Raw genomic sequence first — 18936 nt, 5'->3', positions numbered from 1 at the left:
TTTTTGTTAAAAATCGCTGAACAGTAATGAGCTTCTAGTTAACGATCTTACCAGATTTCCCTAACATAAGGAAATCTGATACTGATGAATCTATAGCATTCTACAATAAGTAATCTTAGATGTGTGCATCATTTCCAAGGGGGTTTTTAATTGGCCTTACCAGGACTTGTCAGAAGATTTGCTGTGTAGGTCTTGTCTGGATACAAAGTACATCCTGCAAGCCAGAGCAGGATGCAGACCATAGTGTGAGGAGGGAATGATACTCTGTCACCTACATGACACCCTCTTCAGCTTGAGAGCAGAGCCCTTAGCAGTGGTAGCTTGTGCATGGGAACAAGCTACCGTTCCTCTCTCAGCGTGAGTAGAACTAGTCTTCCTCCTAAGAGGGCACAAGGGTGAACAAGAAATTTGAAGAGCAAGTGGTGTCCTGAAAAGGGCGCTGGGCTGGAATCTGGAAGTCAGGCCAGCTTGCAAATGGGTGCTGCTGGGAGTGTCCGTTCAGGTCTCCAGGAGCCCCTTTTCCAGGAGCAAAATCAAAGGGCTGTTCAGAAATGCTGGAAAGACCCTTCCCGCGTCAAAGTGCGTGTGACTCTATGGATACGGTTTTATAATTTCATTTTACTGCTGTAAAGGAAACACCTGTGTCTATGCTGCTGGGTAGAGAGGGCACATCCTTTCCCTTCCTCATCATAATCCGTTATCTGTGAAACAGCAAATAAACCCATTCAAAGCTCTGCAATGGAAAGTTGTTACCCAGGGTTGCCTAATCATTCCTTCTCTTTAACAGGACAGAAACATCATATCCTGTTAGAAAAACAGAGAAGTGTATCTCCTATAGTCAGACTACTAGGATTTAAAATTTAGCTCCAGTATTTATGTGCTGCAAAACCTCATGCAAGTTAATAACTTTTTCCGTGCTTCAGTTTTCTCACCTGTAAAGGGGATAATGATAGTATTTACCTTTTAGGATTATGGGCATTGAGGAAAGAATCCCCTATGAGGAATATAGGAAGGAATCAATAAAATATCCGTTATTCTTTTGATTTTCTTGAACAAATTAGAAACTGAAACTAAATTAATAAGAATGAACATTCTGAGGTGCCTGGGGGTTTATCACAATGGTTAGTCAATCTTACCAGATAGGAGATAAAACAGTTTATTAGTGACTGTGTTAGTCAGCTCAGGCTGCCATAACAGAACACCACAGACAGGATGGCTTAAACAACAGAAATTTATTTTCTCACAATTCTAGATGCTGGAAATTTCAAGATCAAAGTGTCTTCAGGGCTGGTTGCTGTTGTGGCCTCTCTCCTCGGCTTGTAGAGTCACCTTCTCAGTAAGTCCTCACATGGCCTTTCCTCTCGTTACTGAACTCAGGTCTGGCTGCTCGCTGCTTGAAAGCCAATACTCAAGAGACAAGTGTTGGTAGAAAGGAAAGTTTGCTTTATTCCAGAGGCTGGCTATCGGGGAGAAGGCAGACTCGTGTCCGAAGGCCAACTCCCCACCGCTTATCTGTCAGTGGTCAAGAGCTTTTAAAGCGGAGTTTCAGGGGTGTATAGGCAGAGGAAAGGGGCTCCATGCAGAAACAGCACAGTCAGCTGTGACTCTCATCTTGACATTGGTCATCAGTGGTCTGATCAGCATCACCTTGCTTGTTTTAAGTACAGTTAATCTTCAGTTCCAGGGTCAGTTTGTTCCCATTTCCTTGAGGCCAGTTCTCAGAATTGTGGCAGTTTATGTCATGGCTACAGCCTGGTCATTGTATAGTTAACATCTTCCACCTGGTGTGGGTTTCAGTGTCTGTAGACAGCTCACAGGATATGGCTCAGAATATTATCTGCAGCCCTTGAGGAGGAGCTAAAGATCATTAACTTTGTTTAATGACTAAAGTATTAATATTTGGTCTTGTTTGACTGCTTTCCTCTGCATTTTCTCACTTCTCTGATTAAATTTATTCTTTGACTAAAGTTTTTCTATGGACAAAAAAGAGGTGGAAGACATGGGGGTGGCGTCTCCTGGGAGGGCCCATAGGGTCCTGCTCTGTTTCACTCTGTGCATGTGGGTAGGAAGGAGGGATCTCCAGTGTCTCTTCCTCTTCTTATAAGGACATCAGTCTTATAAGATTAAGGCCCCATTCTTGAAATCTAAGTCAACTTTAATTACCTTTCTAAAGACTATTTCCAAATACAGTCACACTGGGGGTTAGGGCTTCAGTATATGAATTTGGGGGAGGGGGGAGCACAATTTAGTCCATAACAGTAACATTTCAATAGATACAACATTCAGAAAAGACTGCTGCCTTGTCTTTACCTCTACATGGTTTCACAGCATGTGATAAATGGTGTTAGCTTCTTCATTTTCATTGAAATCAAAATTATATTGGAATAAGGGAAGACCAATATGGGCTTAACATATTTCCACTTAGACTGATAATGTCTTAGCAAAAGACAAGGCTTTGATATTCCTTAGAAATTTGTCTAGAGGTTGACTAATATTTTTATTTTAGCTTTCTCAGATATGTTTTAATAAACTGTTTTTGTTATTATCTGATAATATTCAGTGAAGATAAATTGGAAAACACAGATCCATAGATAAACGTGTAGTAGAACCAAAACCTGTCCTTGTCACAGTACTCAGAGGTAACTCGGGGTTATTGTAACATTGTCCTTTATAGTGAATCGCAGCCGTTATGGCCTGTTAACTGAGGTGAATATCCTAAGAGTATAAGCTGTTGGGTCAATGCATGTGGTTTTTTGTGTGTGTGTGTGTGTGTGTGTGTGTTTTGCGGGATGCGGGCCTCTCACTGTTGTGGCCTCTCCCGTTGCGGAGCACAGGCTCTGGACACGCAGGCTCAGCGGCCATGACTCACGGGCCCAGCCGCTCCGTGGCATGTGGGATCCTCCCGAACCGGGGCACCAACCCGCGTCCCCTGCATCGGCAGGCAGACTCTCAACCACTGAGCCACCAGGAAAGCCCCATGTGTTTGTTTTTGAGGTGCATTGAGTTTGATACACCATGGAGACACTTAAGAGATGTCCACAGGGTACTGGGCTTCTGAATAGGGAGATCAGCAGCTTGGAAGAGAAGGTTGACTTGCAGACAGATGTTTGTGCGCATCTGTATATGGGTAGTGACTGATGTGGATTCCTGCGTGTGGGTGAAGTTGCTAGAGGATACACATCCAAGAGGAGGGGTCTGCTGACCAACAGCAGCACTTTGGGCACAGTGCCTCAGGCCCACAGTACTTTTAGGGGCCCATGAAAATATTTCAATTTATTTTAAAATCAAATGGAAAAAGAAAAAAAAAATTAGGGTCAAAGAAAGTGTCCTAATTTTATTTCCATGTCAGAATAAAATGGCATGTTCAGGGGCCATAGGAATCTATTAAATTTTGCCTAAAACAGAAAAAAAATAAATGTTTAAGTGTTTAAAAAGTATTTTTTAATATTGATAGTATTATGGTAGTAAGGTTCAATGAAGGCAAAAATTCTTAGGGCCCACGAAGTTATATTGTGGCCCTGGTTTGATAGAAACCCGGAAAGAGCAGTCTTAAAAAGATTTTGGAAGAAAAAATACCTACACAAATGTCCCAGGGGGCTACCACAATTCACTTTCTCATATGCCCCAGGCCCCGAGGACAAGCAATGACATTTTTCTACAGATCTCTCTGGTCCCAGAAGGCAACATGGAGATGGTCCCTCTGCTCTGAGATTGTTATTTTCCTGTTATACCTCAGTTACATTTATAAAGCTCTTTTTTTCATGCCAGCCTAAGTGGTTTTCAGAGTTATTAATTTTAATGTTTAATAAACCAGTTGCCATAGCAACAATCATATCACAGATGTTCTGTTAAAGCCTCTCCAAAGCATACACCTTTGTCAATATGTTATTTTGAACATCTCAAAGGATAAATACTTGAAAAAGCCAACGCATCTCTCAGGTTTCAAGCTCACAATTTGCATCACTAATTATATACTCTCTTCAAAGAATCAAAGAATATATAGTACTTAAGAGAAGGTTGATGAGCTAATTTATAGAATATAATACAGGAAGAGGTCAAAATAACACTTCTCACTGTTGGAAATGAAGTGTAAGATCAAGAAATCAAAAGTTATAATCATGGAATATATATATACATATATGTTTTTTAAAATGTTAATTATAAACCACAAGTGCCACGAATGATTCACAAGTTTTAACTCCATAGGTATTTTTCTCCAGTGAGTGGTACTGATTGTTATTTTGCTTGTAGAGTGTGGACTCCCGGCATGCATGGGTCACTGCCTGGGAAATTATGCAATGTTGGTTTACTTTCTTTATCCCTATCTCTTATCTGATCTTGACGTGAAGGCATTGAAACTATCTCAAAACCTTGATGAATTTTTCCAAAATTCAAATGATAATATTTAATAACAACATATTTTAATGACTAATTAAATGCTTTTGACTCTGGTTTCCTTTTCTGTTTTTTTTTTATTAAGGCTTTTTAAAATTGCTTTTTTATTAACAGAAGGTAATAACAAATAACATTGGCTAAACGTCACTCTGAAACTTAGAAAAACAACAATTTTTCCCCTAATTTTCATCTGCTTCTTTGGAAAAACCAGAAGGAGAAACTCAGGGGTGACAGAATTCATTCTGATCTTGACCCGTCATGGGAGCTGGTCACTGAACCATCTCTTGCCCTCACTTCCTTGTTTGCAGAGCGGCGAGAACTCCTGGTTTATATCACGAGGTCCAAGTTAGGACAAATGACCATGAATTGTTTTCTGAAGGAGCCCCAGGCCTTCCCCTTCTGAGATGTGGCTTGGACATGGACTACAGTCAGAGTTGGTTTAGACGGTCAGTGTGGGAAGTGAGTTTTTAGTGAATTCATGTGCAGAGGGTAGAGGAAGAAGTCGATGTTTCTCGTGAGAGTTTATGCACAGTTGTGTGAGCTAAACGTTGTTTTTCCTCTTCCCCATCACTGGAGAGGCAGGACAAGCCTTGTCTTATGTCTCCCAAGGGTTGGAACCTTTGGCTCCTTCTGAATACCAGCCTGCCCTGTACTAACACCGGATGTTTCCACGACAGAAACTCCACATCCATCTGTGTAAGGATGCATGACAAATTTCATTTAGAGCAGCGGTATAAGAGTCATATTCAAATGTGAGGCAAGAGTGAGCACAAGGCTTTTATTTGTTCTTTAAGAAAAAATTATGTCTTTGTGAGTTTAAATCATCAGCCATGCTGCAGGAAGAAAAATGGGTTGTAGGCTGGCTTGGTTTCTTCATGACTGTGTGAAAGTGGGCCATTAAGATCTCCCTGAAAGATTACAGACCTGCTCATTAATTTTAAATCTCAGACCTTTGAATTAGGATAACACGAACAATTGAATTTAAAATAAATTTTTTTTTTTAAAAATGGGTCCTCTATCATCTCTGAGAACCCTCAGGCTATGTAAAGATATGGTACACAAGGCCTTGCTTTATTTACCTGGGAGAATGTTATGGTCTATTAAGTTGGTCCTTTTAGTTTAACAGTGAGTTCATGGAATGCTTTCCAGTCAATATTTGTAGAAAAGTAAAAAACAAAATGGGCATTTTTTTAAATCTTCTTTTTAGATTTTATGTTTTGTGGTTGGGTTGGTGTCTTGGGTGACCAACTGTTTCATAGGTCAAGATGCGGATTCGCTTCTTCATTGGGGCCCACGTGACACCACTGACATCTGCACGATCTGCATCCTTTTCTGGCTCCTCTTTGGGATTAAAGATGCATGTTTGCAAGATGAGAAGCAGAGATAACAGCGATGGTTTGCCCTGGGGAGCATAGTGATGCTGATTGGACCATTCCTGGATTATGGCCTTCTAGCATGATGCTCTTTCATGTTATTTCCTCATAGTTTCTCTATGAGATATATAAACCCCACCCAAAATATTTTTTTCCTAGCTCAAAAAAAACACAAAAAACCAGTTTAAAAGATACCCTTCAAAGTGACAGTACTCTCAGTTGAAATATTTTTGGAAGAAAAATTAAGTCTTATTTTAGGTTCACTTTAGAAAATTTGTTTTACTGTTTCAAAAATAGACAGAAAATAGCGTAGATTCTTTTATTTTGGAAATCTGAGCTCTTTGCCTCAGAAAATGAGGAAACATTCTTCTGCTTTTCATCACTTACAGTGATACTATTGATATTATTGTACACATTTTTTTTTCTTCTTTATCAGATACACCATACGCTTCCTGAGTATATATTCCAAACTACTAAGAACATGTTTTTCCAGTTTGCTTAATTGTCAGTATAATTATAATTAAATAATTTTCTCCCCCAAAATGTTTGTTTAGGCAACAGATTTCTGCATATTTGAAAACCTAATAAAATGTTTTATTTTAAAGCTCTTCACTCCAAATAGACAATTCTGCACTGTTGAGTAGTTGTTTAAAACCAAATAAACGGTTTGGCTATTATGTCGAGAGAGAAAAAAAAAAGCATGGCTTGTGATGGATATTGTCAATGTAGCCACCAAGTTGAAGATGATGAGGGAGTTGTTAGCTCTTATGTAGGAAACTTTCAGGAAGGTCTAGAGCTGCTGGAAAACAGGATTGTCCACGTTGACTCTTGGGAGTAAGCTGTCTTTCAGACCACCTGGGGTCCAAATTTGGGGAACATATTCTGTATGTCAGAACATGGTCGACTGCCATTTTAGATTGATTATTGCTTATTTCAAGTTTATGATGCCATTTCTGTTTTCCCTGCATTTCCACACTTCCCGGAAGACTTCCTGAAATCATTCAAGTTTATCCTCATTTTTTATGCCTACTGACCAGGCAGTCCTTAAATAACCACTTTCAATCTAGAGTTTACCTTATCCTTTTGCAGTAACTTTTCCTAAGTCATCAAGAATAATCTTACAACAAGGTTCGGTGGCTTTTTTTCATGTTATGACTCACACCCTCTCTGAAGTGTTCCGCTTCATTTGTTGAACATCTTAGGTTCTCCTGGTTTTCAATCTGTGTCTTTGAGCACTCATTCATTCTCCCTTTTTTCTTCCACTGCATTTCCCATCAGTGTCTCTTTTGGAATGAGTAGTTTGATCTCTCTCTCTCTGTCTCTGTCTCTGTCTCTCTCTAAATATATGCAGAAGAAATATATAAGAAGAAATGGAGTGCAGTTAGTTATAAATGTTTAACTATAAGCCAGTTATTTAATCTCCTTACACTAGCTGGTATGCTTGTTATAAAATCCAGCTCGTTCCCTATGTCTTTATTTGCCATGTGAACTATTAATAGAGGTAATCTAAAACCACAGAACCTGAATCCCTCGCTCCCACACAGAGGTGGCCTGTGGCTTTTGGCATCCCTTTAACTTGTCTCTAGAGTTCAAGTCTACAGCCAATAGAAGAAGCCCTCTGGCTAGAGCCTGCATCCCTGTTCTGTACAGTGTGTTGAAGAATACACATTGCACCTCTGCCTCTGGTATGTTGGAGCACATTAAATGTCATCTAGCCATAAGGCAGGGGAACACTGCAGGAGAGGATGTGCTTTCTCTGAGTCATGCTGCTTTCAAATGAAATGGCACTGATTTAAATCTGCATGGCAAACTTGCCTGAGCTAGAATTTGACCGGAACCCTAGGGTTAATAGCTTTGCTCTTTGAGAGAGCTCCAAGCTATTTTCATTCCAGGCCACTTTTACATTTACATAGTCCATATCACTGAAGCCCCAAGGTACTTTGCCAACAAGAAGCAGATATTTACTTAGTAAAGTTAATGTACCTCCCCAATGCTTTTTAGCCTTCGGGCACATTTTCAGGTAATAACAAAAAAAATGTGTATATATATATATATATATATATATATTCCTTTTAGTTTCTAAAATAGAAAGAATAAGGGGATATAACCCAAAGCTGGATATGCTTAAAAAAGATAATTACAATGGTAGTTCCATTTAAAATCTCATGACAACCCTTCCATATTTATTATTCCAGTATTTTAATTCACTCTTAGGCCACTTAAAAGAAAAAATAAACATTAAAATCAGGAGAAATCAGCCAGTGGGCCGTAGCAAATGTGTACTAGGGTATGCAACCCACCTCGGGACCACAAGCACATGATAAATTAGATAAGGCCAAGAGATCTGAGCTCAGATCTGAGCTCCTAACTTTTAAGCAGACGTTCTGATCAATAACAGTTTTGGAGTGTGTCAGTGGCCATGAGTCAGGATGCTTCTTGTTACAAGTGAGAGAAAACCCAACTTAGCTCTGCTTAAGCAAAATACAATACTTTATTGGCTTGTATAACTAGCAGTTCAGGAAGAGCTGATGTAAGAGCTCAGAGATCACCACCAGAATATGGTCGATCTCATTTTACATCTATTTGTTAAGCTTCATCTGTGTGAACTTTATTTTTAGATACCAGCACCTACGGAAAGAGAGGAACACTTTCCCAGTGTCCCCAACTAAAACCCCAGACTGGAGTATTAGAGGACCCCAAATAGCCCAATTTGTGAAAGTGCCCACTTCAGAACCAAGCATGGTGGCCAGAGACATGGAAGGTGCTGATTCTCAAAAGTGATATCAGACATCATGTCTCCAAGTCAATGAGAATGATGTCCTCTGGCCTCCACCTCCTGGGGCTGGGGGTGTAGTTAGCCTGACCCTACCAGAGAAGATGGTGGTCACCCCAAGCAGAGTGCGGGTTTTCTGTTGCCACAAGAAGCTTACTGCTGGGGCCAGAAAACATCAAAATTCATTATAGACAATAATTAATGAAATCCACTGACACTTCTAGCTCAGCTGGGCCCCAGCTGGTTGCCATTGCTACTTCATAAAAATTAAGACATTAGCCCAGTTTTTGAGCACTTACTGTAAACTGGATCCTATGTTAAATAATTTAGTGAGATTTTTCTAATTTATTTCTCACAGCAATCCTGTGAGGTAATTATAATTATTATTCCTTTTTAGAGCTAAGGAAACTGAAATGCAAAAAAAAATGTATAAGTAATATGCACAAGGTCACGTAGCTAGTGAAAGGAAAACTGAGTTTGGACACAGGTCTGATTACAAAGCCTGCATCTGTGCTCATAAAGAAGATAGATAGAATACTGGTTGAAAATGGAGATTCAAATCTAGTTTCCACCACTTAGTAGCTATAATTCTTTAAATCTTTCCCCTAGGCTTTGGATATTTCCTCCTGTAGCTAATGTCTGAACACTTAAAATTATTGTTCCTGTTAAGCCAGGTACCTGCAGTGACTTGTGATTAAAAATCATCCTTAGAACTCCAATGTCTATCAGCGTCATTTTGCAAGGTGGGAATGTTAATTACTCCAGGGAATTTTACTTAACTCCACCAACCTTCACTTCCAATGTTCTTCCGTGGGATCCTTTTTTTCTTTTCTCTGGTTTAGCTTGACTCAGAGTCTGTGCAATCCTCTATAAAGTGGCTTCTTCAGTGCTGTATGTTCCTTGCCTACATACCGCCTGGTACTCAGTACCACTTTGTGCTGACTCTGTTCCACATCTACCTTGATCATCAGGCCCAACTCTCCCAGCGGTAGTAGCACAGTCAGAGAGAGATCCCAGCAGACCCAGTTTCTCTAGACCTGGTCCTCTTAAAGGCACCAGGAGAATGAGAGTCTACTTTTTCCTAGTCCCTGGTTCCTTCCAGGTAGTGATTTTAATATGTGGGACCAGAGAGACAATATACAAATGCAACCACATGATTAAATATTACCCATGATGACTCGGTTAGATTCAGAGGGAGGAACAAAGCTCAGCACTCTCCAAACACACTTGTTCATCAGCTTCTCCCAGACTTCCTTGCTGGTCTTGCCTGAAGGTGGGGTTAATTAACCCTCTGTAGATCGGTCTCAAATCACTCGTTACCTCATTTGCACAGAGTTACGATATCATTAAGAGGTGAAAGGATCCAGTTTAGCCTCAGTTGGATGCTCTGTTCTAGCAGATCAAGATCTAGCTGGATTCTTGGTTCACCTCACTTTTGTGGTTGAAGACACTCTATTTATATGATCTATCCTCGACCAAGTACACTCTTCCAATATAATAAACTTCCTCCCAGGTTGATCAGTAGTGCCCCCTCAGATTTATGTGATTGTTGACAGATAGAATGACAAAGTAAAGGATGAATATATGCAGGAGTCAGCAAAACAAATAAACAGTGCTAGGACAATGGATCGCAGCTCCATTTGTTAAGCAAGTAATTCTTGAGTATTTTGTATGTGATGTTAGACTAATAGACCCTTAAACATAGTAGTAGACAAGATAGACGTGGATCTTCCTTCATGTCTTTGGTTGAATGATATGATATTGCTGATATTCCATACATAAATGTCATTTTCATTTGTTTCAACTAATTGAAAGGGATGCTAATATTTAAATAGAGGACCGCAAAATGGGGTGACAGGAAGAGCAAATCACATTGAGTGAATCATAAATAATATTTTATGGTCCCTCACTGGCTCCTTAGCTTTAAATAATTTAATTAAATTGGACTCAGTTTCACAAGGAATCAGGAACTAAGATAAGAATCATAGCAGGGAGTGGTATCAAAACTATAAAGTCTGTGTATAAAAATGCATTTGCAGGTATATTGTTCAACTCAAGAATTTGACATAGAACTTAGTGAAAGTCTATAACACTCTCCTGTCAGTTTTAAGAAAATAAATAATTTATTTATTAAATATAGAGCAAGAGGTCCCTAAGCAATTTACCACACAGGTAATTGAAAGTAAACATATCGCAGATTAGTATTTCCAGTGTTTGACTTTTTGTTCAATCTAAATTTGGCCATGCAATGCTGAGATGTAACACAATAAGACAGAGTTGCTTTTTTTGTTTTGTTTTCATAAACAAGTTTCTGTATGGGCCTGAATATTTATAATGTGAAGGCTATTTGGTCAAAAGCAGAGAGTATGTTTGAACTGAAGCAAACCAAGTTTTCAAATGTACACCTTTTAAGATTACTGCCCAACTGTTTAATAAAACGACTTTTGCCTGGCCAAGCCTTATCACCTTTTCTAAAAGGTGAGAATATTCTTCTTGAATTGGAGACATGCAGATTAAAAAATTATCCTTCTAGACTAAAAAGAGAAGACAATATATTATCAACTGGGTTTTCTCATAAATGAAAATATATTCCTATCTCATTTATTAATTATAGTCAGAAGATTATCCTTCATCTTTCCTTATCTCTGTAAATGATAATAATTCCAGAACTATTGCCACTCGATTGTTCTGTGAAAGCAAATTTATAAAGCCAACAATTATTCAGAAATAAGTTTTCTTATATGCAGATTTTTTTCATACCCTTTGTTCCCAATTTATATTTGGATCCGAAAATCGATAAAGTTACTAGTTTAGAAATAGTTAACTGTGACTTTTTATTTTAGGAAACACAAATGAGGATGCACTTCTCCATAGGGCCTTTTTCACATTCTTTTAACAACCAAATAATTCCCAATTTTCTGGTGTGTAAATTTCGTGTGATCAGTACAAATAAACAAAGGGACAAGATTTGGGCAGTTGAAACCCATTGTTTTACAATGTCTTTGTTTATAATCTTTCATAATTCATCCTTAGAAATGGCCTTCCTGGTAATTACTTACCTTTAATGTCTTCATTTTCATTTAAATGTTCAGTGATCAGGATAATTAGAATTAATTTGGCCTTGTCATTTTATGGAAATGGAGCTTCTGCCACTTATCAGGAGCTTCCTGCAGGCACTGTTACCAGAGAAATATGTGACTCCACCACTTCACACACTGGGTTATAGTCTTTGGTTAAAGTGGTAACAGTAGGACCTGGCCTGATTCCAGTTTAAATTTATGCCATTTTTGATAGAGGCTTGTGGGCAGTCAAGCTGGGAGCCTTGCTTGTTGTGAATGGCATTGTGTGTCATGACTTGGTTCTCTGCAAACAATGCAAGGAACTTCTGCCTCCATTCATCTGGGTATTTTACAGGCCCAGATTGACCCTGCAGTTAGAACAAAAGGAAATCTTCCTTTGTATTAAGATGGAAATATACCAATCCTAACTTTTTTCAGGATTTTAGGTGGAATACAGGAAAGAAATGTTTAAGAAGTTTAATACCGGAAAGCTTCTAAGAAGAGAGTGTGCCAGTGAATTTTCAAACTGGAAGGGACTTTTTGCATTACCTAGTCTAGAGTTTTCCAGTCACAGAAAAAAGTAAATTTTCACTGTCATCCCCAGTCACCCCCTGTCATACCTTTGCCTCAGCAATAGCATTGGCTTTCCCATCATTTTTATCCTTTCCTGGGAAACATTTAGATAAGGTAAACAATTTAATTGACTACCAATCTGGGGAGAAATAGCACATATCTAGATTTGTCAAATGCTTTATTATTTAAGGCTACCCTGTGAACCTGTCGCATTTTCAAAATTTGAACCTTGTTCTTCTGTGAAGCCTACTTTTAACTCTACCGCACTTTAAACTTGATCTTTATTCTTTGTCTTCTCGGGAAGGAAGATTATGTGACCCATATCTTTATTACTCTGAATTATCATCAGTAATAAAATACTTTACAGTTAGATATGAGGAGAAATGCTTGCTCTGGATAACTCCAATTACTATGAGTTTGAATACATTAGAAAGAAGGCCGAGATTAAGTAGTTTCAAGCAATTTATTTTGCTTATGATTTTGTGGGTCAGGAAGTAAGGAAGGGTTTGGGCAAAGCTGGAGTCTCTCCTGTGGGTAGAGTCCAATGTTGTTGGCTGGGGTTGCAGTCATGTGTGGTCTGGACATCTAAGATGGCTTGTTCTCATGGCTGGGGGAGGGGTAAAAATCTCGTCTATCCGTGGGAGGTGGAGTAAAGAATTTTCAAACATGTTTTAAAACTGTCATAGAGTGTGAGAAAGCTGAGAGGCTCTGTATTCAAGAGGAAAGATACTTTAAAATGCCCAAGGGATGTGGCTGATAGCGATGATTCAGTGAAATGCAAGTGAAGTAAAACAATGGGACCTGCACTGGAGAATCCCAGTGAGAAAAGCCTTTGACAGTGAGCTGGAGCCAGCCCACATGACTTGCAAGAGCCAGTTATCCACGTTTTCTCAATCCCAACCCTGATTTGGTGGTGTTGCATTGATAGCTTGAAAACGGCCACAGTGGGATATTTACACCACAGAAATTGGCAGACACTACAAATAAGGGCTTTCCTTCCACCAGAGACCCAGTTGCTAGACATTTACTGACACACTGCTGGTAATGGGCTAACCTAGAAGCTGCTTTTGGGAGACATGTATTGTCTTAAAGCCATTCTACTCTGTTCACTATAAGGTAGAAAACACTCCTGTTCTGTGAAATCCTCAGGGAAGTTTGCAAGATTCACTATTGCTTTTGGATGAGTTTTTGGGGTGTCCCAAAGTTGTCCACAATTTGAGTCAGCACTGGCTGTTGCAGGATTAGCACATATTGAAGGAAAAGAAATCCTGAGAAGAAGTCCTGATAATTAGCAGAAATAACAGGGAGGCTCTGGATATAAAACTGAGAGTTTGAATTAAGTTTATTTAAGTCTCCAGAGAAGGAGGAAAGCCCTACTCAACCAACACTTTGGCTACACAACTGTGTGTTAATTTATTGTTCACTGTACAATTTAACCTTTATTATTGTGCTTTAACTGGGTTATTAATAGATGAAAATATTTAAATATTTTGTATGGAATTGGACAGGTCACTTAATTTCTCTCATCTTCAGATTCCTTATCTCTAGAAATTATCTAAAAGTATCTTTCCATAGTGTTGTTTCAGTGGGTGCTGCAAGATTAAAACAGAAGTAAAGAGATTAACATTAGTTATGACTTAGGTAAATATTGCCTGGCTGTGGAAGGTGGTCTGTGAGATGGGGTAAGATATCATTTTAGCATTTATACATAATATTAAGGGGTTTTTACCTGAGTGAAGATGTGAGTAGAAAGGGGGGATTTCTATACTATGCCACAAAATAGTCCATTTTTGAATATTTTAGGATATTAACAAAATTCTCTTGGAACTAAACGGATTACATTTTATTTCATGTGTGGGCTGGAATAAAAGTGTAAGTTCAGAATTGACATTTTATATGAAACACGTTTATTCCTAGTCCATCCGTTAGCAGGTCTTCATTGGAGTTCATTTGCAGTCAGGCTTTGGTAGATACATGTCATTGATATTTAATTTTAATATTTGTTTAAGTATTCCAAGGTCTTATTTATTGTTTTTTGTTGTTGTAACAATGCCCCTTTTCCCACATTCTTTAAGTTTGAAGTAAAGAAGCTTTATGACAGTTTTCAGAGGGGAAACCAGAGCTTGTTTATCACTGGCAACAGCTTATTTTTCAATTTTTTTTTACTATCATAAAATAATCAATACAGTTTTTGAAAATACAAACATGAATGAAAAAAGAAAAAAAAATCACACATCATTCACCAGCAAACACAGCAGCAAATATTTTACCATGTTGCTTCTATTTTCCATACATCCTAGATGGAGTTAGACCAATGAGTGGATGAATGGGTAGAAAAATTGATAGATTAATAGGTATATAAAATATAATTATATAGAAAGATGATAGACTCAGATTGTCCTGATAATTCTGTGTATATGATTTTGTATCCTTGTCAACTCAAAATTAGATACATATTCATGTTATAAAAATCTTATAATTATTAATTTTAATGAATAATAGTCCCATTGAAATTTTGACTATTTGTTCCTCCATTATTGTACATTTAGCTTTAATTTCAAAACTGATGTGACATAATTATGTTGCAATAAAAAATTGGGGGCATTTAGGATTGTTTTACAAGATAGATTACCAACTGTGAAATTTCTCAGTGAAAAGGCATTTAAAAATTTTAAAGAAATTTAATATAATACTGCTTTACTCTTAACTATGCATTCATGGGCATACTCTTAACTATGCATTCATTCATTTTACTTTTCTAAGCCTGCATATCACCATAAGTATAAGAAGAATCATAGTGTCTGTATTGAAGCTTGACTGAAGTGATATCAATGAATATATCAATATATAAATAATGTCAAAATAATTGATTACCACTATTATCTTTATTATTGTTATCATATTATTGTGAATCTTGAAATGCATCACCAAAACATTTTAAAAATGAATATATAAGTTTACATTTGTGGCAGTGATGTGTGAAAATGCCTTCTCAAACCCTGGCAAGAGACTGCTTTTTAGATCACAACTAGAAAGAACTAGATGTTTCCTTTTCAGAATCCTTGCTATAAAATTTCATTTTGTGGGAGAGTTCTAGATGAGATTTTCATTTTTTTATAGTATTTCTGGAGTTCATAACTATGAAAATTCAGTAAAAACAATCATTCCTTCTTCTTTAGGACATTTAGTATCTGCTGAGCTCTAAATAGTAAAAATATAGAACCAAATTGATTTAAAAAGTAAGAAAAATTTCTCACATACTTGGTCATCATAGATAGATAAGGCTAACTTCAGTGTTGGTCGATCTTCCAGTTCAGTAGTATCTCCAAGACCCTGTAATTTTTTTTCATTGTTGGTGTTGACTGCATCTTCAGGCTGGTAAAAAGATGACCACAGCCATCTAAGGCATCACATCCAGGAACACTCATCGAAGGAGGGGGCAGGGCTGTGACAGATGGAAGATGGCAGCAAGTTCCCATCACCTCTGGGGTCTGGCTTGATCAAGGACCAGGATTTCTCCTTCAACTTAGCTTCTCGCAACCCACTTGTTTCTGTCCTTCAGAGGTGTTTTCTGCAGTGGAATCCCGTTACAGATAGATGAGCACAGTTCTCCCTGGGTGCTGGATCTACCTTCACGTGCCCTCCTGTCCTGTCCTTCCTACCCTTTAGACAATTGGCTAAAGAATTCTCTAGGGGCTTCCCTGGTGGTGCAGTGGTTGACAGCCCGCCTGCCGATGCAGGGGACACGGGTTCATGCCCCGGTTCGGGAAGATCCCACATGCCGCAGAGCGGCTGGGCCCGTGAGCCATGGCCGCTGAGCCTGCGCGTCCGGAGCCTGTGCTCCGCAACGGGAGAGGCCACAACAGTGAGAGGGCCGCGTACCGCAAAAAAAAAAAAAAAAGAATTCTCTAGACTTGCTTTTTCTGCTTCTTCACTATTTATCCCATGCTCATCCCCTAGAGAATTCACTTACCTCCCAATAATCTCATTAAAAGAGCACTAATGTGCTTACCTCTTTCTTTTTAGCTACTCATTCTCTAAACATCTTGTAAATCTTAGATTTTCCTGAAATCTCAACACAGCCCTCCATTCTTTTCTCTCCTTCCTGAAGAGCTCTCATTTGCTCCGATGTTGGTGTTTTAAACTGCTATTTATATAACAGAAACAGCCATATGTCTATGCCCAGTGAGTCCTCTTTCCCTTCCGGAAGGAATCCTATGTAAAACTGCTTGCTATGATATCTCTGCCTACACGTCATCACACTGGCATTTCAAATTCAGCATCCCCAAATCAAACTCATACTTTTCCCCTTAATCCTACGTAACCTTCTGCACTCACTGTCTCAGGATGCTGATATTGCCCTTAACTAATGTTCTTCCTTTGGCTTGAAATGACCTCTGCTCTCTGAAACACACAAGGCCCTACCTGGTTGTAGGGGGGGTCGTGGCTTGAAATGTAGCTCAGGTGTGACTTCCTCCATATTCTGATGTCACGGGCATGGGGTGGGGATGGTTGACATGAATGTTGGCAAAGGACTTTCCAGATTATTTCGTAACCTGTCTGTCATCTTACCAACACATACCTTCCAACAGCCAACTGTCCTGTTGGGAATCACTGATTTGGGCATTTTTTCTTTACCCAATAAGTTGTATTGAATGAATGAATGCATAAGTAAAGAAATAAAGGAATGAGTAAGTGAACTACATGACCTTTAAAATATTTTCTATGAACCTTGATTTATTATTGATAGTGGTCTTATGTAGTTAGGGAATCAAAAAAAGTAAAAGTCTGCTCATTACTACAAATAGCAAGCACGAAGTCATTGTATTTATACACTCAGTAAATGTGTCTGAGTTATTTTAAACGGAATTTCTTTTGTTAGAAAATTATGAAAGTCCCAATTTTCATTAAAAGGGAATGAACAACTCAGAGTAATAAACCTTTGTTCTACTTTTCACAGTTGGGGAAGGAGTTTTAAAAGTTGGAATTAGAGAACTACATACTGGAAAAATATCTTTCAGGTATCCTACAAAAACTATAGCCTGTAGGGTAAACAAGGTCTAAGGATCAATGACTCCATTTTCCTACCCACAAAAATGGAGACCTAAGATGAATTGCCTTAGGTTCTTATTCTGAAACTGCCATTGTGTAACTTGTGTGAGAGCAGATTTTTTTCCACAAGTAAAATATTTGAGTGATTGCCCTAATGGGGAAATAATTGCTTACAGTAATTGAAATAAGTCATTTTTCTTTCGTAAAGTATCTCCACACCTCTAAAATTTCTACAGGATAAAATGAAAGTTAAGCTAAATAAGCACTAAGGTTACTTTCAAGTTATAAAAGTCTGTGAATTTCAAAATATTGATCAAGTACGTATGCACTCTGTCCAAAGCACTAATCTTTTAGTATAATGTGCTGTTTTTGACTTCTAGCATTCTGAGCTAATATGTAAACTTCCTGAGATATTTGCACTATCATTAACAAAGACGTAATGAAACCTACCTCATATAGTATCACACTGTTCTTTCACATTAGCTCAAATTTCTTAAAATCTATTATGCAGCTTTTACCAAGATATAAATTTAAGTTGCTTCACTTTATTAACAAAGATGAATTCTATTTTAAATTATGATTGAAGTATATATATATATATATATATATATATATATATATATATGCAGCCTTTAAAAAATTATGTTAAATGTTCCATGCACTACTATGTTTAATATATAAAGGTGTTCAGTAAATGTTAACATCAGATGAAAAATGAATGCATATATTTTTTTCTTACCTACATAACCAAGCTTAGCTAGTCAGTGAGTCTGTGAATACTTACTTCATACTAAGCTTATTTAATTGAGCTGTATGAATTTTTTATATACTATTGTATATATGTATAAATTTTGTATATAAATTTTATACAAATTAATAGCAAATTATATTGAAATAATTCTTCATCTCAAAACAGCATCCATTTATACTGTAAAAAATACAAATTTTTATTGCTGTCTTTTTAAATAAAGACTCAAGAATAAATTGGACAAGTTCTTTCTCTGATCAGGATATACAGACAAACTGCTTCCATAAATGGCAGAAGGAGATTAACAGACACCAAGGGTGGGTGACCCAAGCTGTTTCAGGTATCAATGAAACAGTCAACAGAAATGTGGAGCATAAGGTTTGGTAAAAATAGAAACATTTAAATCCATACTTTAGTCATTTCCTCTCCCTGATTTAGGTTTCCTTGGTTGTTTACAGGCACAGCCAACAGGAAAAGTGGGAGAGATAGCATGTGTGTGGCTGAGGTTGATTGTACACAATCAGAGTGATTATGTGGAAATCAACCAGAATTTTCTCCTTAGAATATGCTTGTTCTGTCATAATGAGTGACATTCGAGCTAATTTTATTCATTGCTGTCTCCTTTTACAAAGATCTTCATTTCCCTCAGTGTTATTTCATGTCCTTCATATTTTTCTGCATGTCCTGAAAAAGGGAGGAATAATTCCACATATTTTATTATTATTCTTAAAGTTATTTACTAATGTATTCACAAACAATGCAATATATTAGGATTTTTTTAAAAAATAATAAATCTGAGAAAAACATCAGCTGGGCACCACAAATTGTTTTAAACAGCTGTCTGGTTGGTAAAATGAGGTGAAGTAAGGAGGCATTCTAGAATTCACATGTGAAAGAAACTGTCAGTGAACTATAGTTATCCTAAAGTTATTTTTTAGTGTGGGGGACATTTTAAACTTCTGT

At 37.8% G+C, this 18936-nt stretch overlaps 1 protein-coding gene across 2 annotated transcripts in view; it reads left to right on the top strand.

Moving 5' to 3' along the window:
* Window positions 1-18936, top strand: part of LOC307176648 (uncharacterized protein) — a 452670-nt gene that overhangs the window by 121883 nt on the left and 311851 nt on the right. Inside the window, exon 3 of one of the 2 annotated variants that reach the window (XR_013824856.1) lies at window positions 1253-1746. Coding sequence is in view for 1 of the 2 variants with exons in the window: in XM_079902988.1 (XP_079759114.1) it covers window positions 1253-1336 (84 nt within the window). In the remaining variant the exon portion in view is untranslated. Of the gene's footprint in view, window positions 1-1252; window positions 1747-18936 lie in introns of those variants that run through there. The other variant, XM_079902988.1, reaches the window with a different exon arrangement.

The sequence above is a fragment of the Stenella coeruleoalba genome (assembly GCF_951394435.1).
Source record: "Stenella coeruleoalba genome assembly, chromosome: 18".
In the NCBI taxonomy this organism is placed as follows: Eukaryota; Metazoa; Chordata; class Mammalia; order Artiodactyla; family Delphinidae; genus Stenella; species Stenella coeruleoalba.
This window is presented reverse-complemented; position numbering and strand designations above follow the sequence as displayed.